We start from the raw sequence: 6,437 nt of genomic DNA, 5'->3' as shown, positions 1-6,437 counted from the left end.
GGTGTATGTGTGCCTGTGGATGATTTCACTTACTACGGTCGTATGGAAGACGTCATAGTGCTGAATTATAGGTACGACTGTCGTGTTGTATTATTCAAATGTATATGGTACGGTGACAAGCACGATGCTCGGCGACTAGTTCACAACGATAAGACTACTGGAGAAACGAGTGCTTTTACCGCGAAACAGTGGTTTACAGAGGAGCCGTACATACTCGCAATTCAAGCGAAACAAGTCTTTTACATCAAAGATCTTGTTTTAGGTGGTAACTGGGAAATCGTTCAGGAATGCAATCATCGAGGGATTTGGGACGTTCCTGAAGTCGACCCCACCACCTCAGCCTCGATTCCGTTGACAATAGAATTGTCAAACATCGATCGTCTGAATCATCGACATGAAATCGAAGATGCTGAGCTAGTAAATATCGTTGACGATGGTGAGGAAGACGATGATGATCATGAGGAATGCATCGTTTTTGAGGGAGAAGATGTTGATGTTGATATAGGTAGTGATGACGATGAATGAGAACTATCTATGTAACCACGGTTTTCCTCCGCCATATGTGAGGTTTTATAATAAAATATATCCGTGGTGTCACCCACGTTTTTGTATGATGTTGTTTCCTTTTGTTTTGTGATGTATGTTCACAAATGTTGTTTTATTTTATACGATGTCAATTTACAAATGTTGTTTTCATTTTATAGGATGTCGACCGCTTCAGGTTCTGGTGGAGATTCGCCACAGAGACCGGATTCTCAAGGTCCGCCACAGGAACCTGAGTCCCAAGGTCCTAAGAAATCAAGGGGACCAACAACCGGCTCGACGTCGGCGCGAGCAACACAGGGGGTACCGGGTGCGAAGGTGGTCAAGTGGGACCCAATAAACCAAACATTCTATCAAGAGATAAGGAAAGAAAATAAAAAAGTTGGACTATTTAACAACCGCCTCGGTGCTTTGGTGAAAGCACATATCCCGCCTACGACTCGTGATTGGAGTGAAGTGACGCCACAGATGTTGGCTGCTATTTTGAGCGCACTTCATTCCGAGTTCAGATTTGTGTACACGGATCTTGACACCGGCGAGGATCTGCCTGCGGATTGCTTTCAGAATACGATTGATCAGGCTATCATTCGGAATGCCAAGATCAGGCGACGCAACCAGAAGTCCAAGCTATCAGAGAAGTTCAGATTGGAGTTTTGTGGGAGCACTGAAAACGCTAAGGCGGAAACACCACCGGGATATAAGAAAGAGGATTGGGAGGCGGTGGTAGACGAGTTCGCGACTGACGATTGGAAGGTACGTAATGTATGATTGTAATAAATCACAATATCTTTATCAGATTGAATAATGACAAAATTAATTATTTGCAGAAAAAATCTACTCGCAACAAGGAGAATTCGAAGAAGAAGAAGACGAGGTCGACTCAAGGATCTCTTTCTTTCTTGGCTCATCGTCATTTGAACGTAAGTTATTCTAATTTTGAAATACTTAAGTTGAAATAAATTCAGTACTTATATTTTCATAACAATTACAGAGTAAGGATGATGGGACTTTGGGCTCCGCGTTAACGACGTGGGAGCAAAAACACCATAATAGAAAAGGTGAATGGACGACAGATTGGGCGAGACGAGCACATGTAAGTCATATGTTATAATTAAGAGTACGTTACTTACATAATAATTAATTTTTAATAATTTTTTTATGTGTAAAGGCGCGGATAGTTACTCTACTGGCGGATCTTCAGCGACAAGCAGAAGAGCAAGGCGTAGTCTTTGACCAGGACGCCGCAGAGGAGCACGCGATGCTAGAAATTCTCGGGAACCGTCAAGATTGGTACGTTGGAATAGGTCCAACGGTCCCGAGAACATCTTGGGCTATTGCTCAGGCTCAGGACGAAAGCTCGTCGTCAGGCTCAGGCTCGTCGCGGCGCCGCGTTCCAGATCCAGTGGTTGGCGAGCTCCAAGCTCAGGTGGCGGCACAACAACTCGCTATGGCGGCACAACAACAGCAGATGGAGGAGATGCAGCGACAAATGTTCGCGTTCACGCAGCAGTTTTCGCCCTTGCCTCAGATGTCGTCCGGCACGATGCCACAGATGCCGCAGATGTCGCCCGGCATGATGCCACAGATGCCTCAGACGACGCCGCCGCCTCAGATGCATCCTATGCATCAGACAACGCCGCCATCAGTTTCAATGGCAGATGCTCAGACGACGCCGCCAGGTTCAGCAGATTACCAGCGAGAGCGTACGAGCGGCAGTGAGCGTACGAGCGGAAGTGGACGAGGAGGTAACAGCAGTTCTGGAGGAAGATTTGGCGGAAGAGGGAGTAAAATGTTCAAGGATTGGTTTACAAACCGAGGAAAAGGAAAGGGAAAAGAATGAACATTTATTTTAATTATTTGTCGTACATTATATAATTATTGTAATCGAACAACAAATGGTTAGTTTTTATTATGATTATAAATATTAATTAATGAATTTTCTAATTAATAAACTATTTAGTTATTTGATTACAATTATAGAATTCGTAATTAATGAATTTCTAATTAATAAATATTAAATAATAAATAAAAAAACTTAAAAATAGCTATCGGGTGCGACTAGTCGCACCCATAAATTTGGCGGGTAGGCCAACGGGTGCGACTAGTCGCACCCAAAGACTTGGCGCGAATGAATTTGGGTGCGACTAGTCGCACCCAAAGACTTGGCGCGAATGAATTTGGGTGCGACTAGTCGCACCCGTTGGCCTACCCGCCAAATTTATGGGTGCGACTAGTCGCACCCAATGGCTTTCGCGCGGACTTTTTCGCACATTTTTTCTGACTTATGGGTGCGAATATGGGTGCGAATATCCGCACCTAAAAGTCGCACCTAAAAATCATGACCTTCGGGTGCGACTAGTCGCACCCATGACCTTTAGGTGCGAACTTTCGGGTGCGACTTTGTCGCACCTAAAGTCGCACCTAAAGGTATCAATGGGTGCGACTTTCGACCTTTGGGTGCGAAAAAAGTCGCACCCAATGCTGTTTTTTGTACTAGTGTTAGACCGTTTAAATAAGTAAAAAAAAAACCATTAATTTTCTACCAAAAAAATATAGTCATGTACGGGAGGTAAATACATGCATAAATGCCTAATTTGACTAATTGGACATTAATTTTTTTTTATATATAAATAAACCGGTCCGGTCGGGTTTAACGGTTTAAAAAAAAACCGGACCGAACCGTTTGTAATGAGTAGATCAAACCGGATCGGACCAAAAGAAAAAAAAACGTTTTAAATCGGACCGGCGGTCTAAAAATCACCGATCCGGTCCGGTTTACGGTTTTTTTGCACCGCCCTACGATATAATGACTAAAAAATAAACTAGCCCATAAGCTTAGAGGCTAAGTGGGCCAAAGATACACACTCAAGAAATGAAATCATAATAAACAACTTTGCATATTGCTCTTGAAAATAGTATACAATAATGGGCTCTACAATAATTATTAACCATATATACGTAAATAATTACATTATCATTAATAGTTGTAAAACTAAACTAATAGGCTATTGATCAGGCTTTCTAACAAAATTTAAATAAAAGGATCAATTCTTTTAAGGGCAGTGTAGCAAAATAACCAAAATGAAACTATGAAATTTGTTTTTAGTCTACGTTTAATTAAGGTCTGATTTTTTCTTATTTATTAACAAATTCGCAATTTCTCTCTCCTATTTTTTTCCTACACTTTTTTACATAAAAACTTCAAAAAACTATATCTATATCACATGAACTCGAAATTGAGTGATTCCAAATCCTACGGATTCATGACGCCGAAATCTTCAAAAATAGATCCATTTTGTTTGATGAAAAATCATGTTTAATATCACAGATGTAGAAAAATCACGTTACTGCCTTAAATATGGAAATAACTTAAATTTTTTGAAATTATCAAAAAAATAAATGAAAACATAAATATGATGCATTAAACACAATTTTTTCATCAAACACAATGGGTCTATTTTTGAAGATCTCGACGCCACGAATTTGTAGAATCTGAAATTACTCAATTTCGAGTTCGTACGAGAAAGATACGAATTTTTGAAGTTTTGATGCAAAAAAAATTATTTGAAAAAATAGGAGTGAGAAAGTGACGAATTTGTTAATAAATAAGGACAAATCAGACCTTATTTATTTCCACATAAGTCATTTGGTTATATCCCTAAAAATTGTCAAACGTAAGTTAGATCCAAAATCACATGTTTAAAGTGGTCTAATTAGTTACAAATCTCTTTTTTTAAATTGAATTGAAATTATAAAATATTAAGAATCCATCCATAAGATTATTTTACAAGTCAATTAATAATTATTTTCGTGCCTAATAATATATCTTTGGTTAATTTATAAGTAATTAAGTACCTTTAATATGTTTTTGTAGCCTGCGAAGTCCAGACAATAGTCCAGTCCAACGACGCAACAGGACAGTTACTAAAATAAAATCCTAATAGTAATCTAGTGACACTACTTCTAGACAATCTTGGAGGCGCAGCTGGGATTGCATTGAGTTCAGACCGCTCTTATGTTCTTGTGACCGAGTTCGTATCTAAGAGAATCACAAAATATTGGTTGAATGGTCCGAGAGCTTCCACATCACAAGTGATTACTACGTTTCAAGGTAGGCCTGAAAAAATTAAGAGGACTGTTATTGGAGATTTTTGGGTGGCAGTGACCGAAATGAGTCCTAATGGCATTAATCTCCCGAAAGCGATACGAATCAACGCAAATGGACGAATTTTGTATACAGTAGATCTTAGTAGGTTTTACTACAATACCACAGTCGGTAGCTTCCAAGAGCGTGGCTTGCAGTACTAATTGGATCTCTTGATGCCGATTTTCTTGGTAAAATAAACTAAACTAAACTAATGAATAAATACCATGTAATACGTATGAGAATAAGAGAGTAAGGTACTTGTGTTACTTCCTATACATTAGCTAGATCCTATGATCATAAAATTACAATATTTGGTATGTATCGGTAGCTGTTATAATGCCTGCAATAAACTATTACATACAGTGAATTTAAAGATATCAAATTTATATGAGACTTCCGAATTTGTACGATGCTTCAACAGTCTAAACATTTACATTCTAATAGTAATGCCTGATGTTTCAAAAAACAAGATTAATTCCTAAAACGTGATAATCAGCGAGTTAATAATCCGTAATGTTACCACAATGCCCAAAATGGTGTGTTATTTGGACAATATAGTCGGAGTTAGCTTGGATAGCTAGATCTAGATCTAGATCTTTAATTGTCTCGATATGATTTCCTAATTAATATATATTTTCGTTTTATGAAATCTCGCGGTATTTATTAGGTGAGATATTATAAAAGTAATAAGTCGAGCTTAAAAAGCTAGAACTCGTTTCAAGACCTCTCGTCTTCAACCATTCTAGTTCATAATTATTTTGACAATATTTATATTTTCTATAACAGTCTAAATAGCTTTGTTAAATGTATATTTTATATTTAACAACTATATATATATAATTTACGTATCGTAAAAGGAAAATTTATATTACATAACAGTAACTAAAATTAATTAGTAAATTAAAAAAATATGAACTGGTGAATTACATAACGTACAGATTACACAATTTATCACACTACTACATAAAGAACTAAAAATTATAAAAACACACGGTATAATAGCAAATTATAGTACTTGGGTTTGTAAGCACATTATTGAAGATGAGATGTGATGTAATTACTGCGAATTGTGGAAATATCAAAGCCCTAAGTGCGTACGTTCCGGCTGGTGACGAGCCATTTTGTCCCTCTCTAGAACTTCCATCTTCGGCACAACGAGGATTTTGGCGACTGATTTTACAACTCTGAAAGGATTCACAATGTTCCCCAGCCTGAGCTCATGGAAAGCAACGTCTAAGATGGCTAGTCCGGACATGATTTGGTGAGCCAACCGCTTGCCGGTCTTGCAGTGGAACGCAAAGCACTCGCAGTTGTTCTCAGTAAGGCTAAACTCTCCGAACCCGCCATTGTCTCCGGCGAGCATCGACTCCGCTCGCTGAACCACCGTGTTGGGATCGTCGCACTCGATTGTACTGCAAGCCCCGGCAGCGTCGAAGAAGAAACGCGACGAAGAAACGTCGTACTTGAAGAGGTACAGCCCGTGGCCGCGGCTGAAGCACTCAAGGCACGTCTTGATCGCTCCTTTGTCTCTTCTTTCGTCGTAACCACACTCTTTACAAGCCCGTTCTTGTTTCAGAAGTAATATACTCTCGTCGTGTGTTCTGTTGAAGTGGATCACTCTCTCACCTCCGACGTAGATTCCATGGTGGGAATAGAAATGGAGGTTTCTGTAGCTGTAAATGTGATCTCCCATTTTGAGATCGCTTCTCTCTATTTTGTTCAAGTGAAGGAATGCTATCGACGACAT

General features: G+C 39.1%; 2 protein-coding genes across 2 annotated transcripts; one reads left to right on the top strand and one right to left on the bottom strand.

The window, feature by feature from the left end:
* Positions 1-977: 977 nt before the first annotated feature.
* Positions 978-4,851, top strand: LOC149379529 (uncharacterized). Its single transcript, XM_089604028.1, has 5 exons — positions 978-1,296; positions 1,371-1,463; positions 1,535-1,636; positions 1,712-2,288; positions 4,706-4,851. The coding sequence occupies exons 1-5, from the start codon at positions 1,012-1,014 to the stop codon at positions 4,849-4,851; spliced, it is 1,203 nt and encodes a 400-aa protein (XP_089460154.1). The 5' UTR covers positions 978-1,011.
* Positions 4,852-5,742: 891 nt separating this feature from the next.
* LOC149379528 (protein LEAD-SENSITIVE 1-like) lies at positions 5,743-6,437 on the bottom strand. The gene has a single exon (XM_089604027.1). It carries the CDS (start codon positions 6,435-6,437, stop codon positions 5,769-5,771), a length of 669 nt encoding a protein of 222 aa, XP_089460153.1. The 3' UTR covers positions 5,743-5,768.

Source organism: Urtica dioica, chromosome 12, assembly GCF_054948205.1.
Source record: "Urtica dioica subsp. dioica isolate 48M chromosome 12, U.dioica_male_clone48M_v1_H2, whole genome shotgun sequence".
NCBI classification, from domain to species: Eukaryota; Viridiplantae; Streptophyta; class Magnoliopsida; order Rosales; family Urticaceae; genus Urtica; species Urtica dioica.
The sequence above is the reverse complement of the archived record's forward strand: the minus strand, read 5'-3'. Positions and strand labels throughout refer to the sequence as shown.

Bases quoted from the DNA above. Each gene is read 5' to 3' on its own strand.
- LOC149379529 (XM_089604028.1), top strand. From the start codon at position 1,012: ATGTTGGCTGCTATTTTGAGCGCACTTCATTCCGAGTTCAGATTTGTG. The intron at 1,297-1,370 runs GTACGTAATGTA...AATTATTTGCAG, and splicing joins TCGCGACTGACGATTGGAAG to AAAAAATCTACTCGCAACAA. The intron at 2,289-4,705 runs GTAACAGCAGTT...TTTGGGTGGCAG, and splicing joins GAGCGGAAGTGGACGAGGAG to TGACCGAAATGAGTCCTAAT.
- LOC149379528 (XM_089604027.1), bottom strand. From the start codon at position 6,437: ATGTCGTCGATAGCATTCCTTCACTTGAACAAAATAGAGAGAAGCGAT.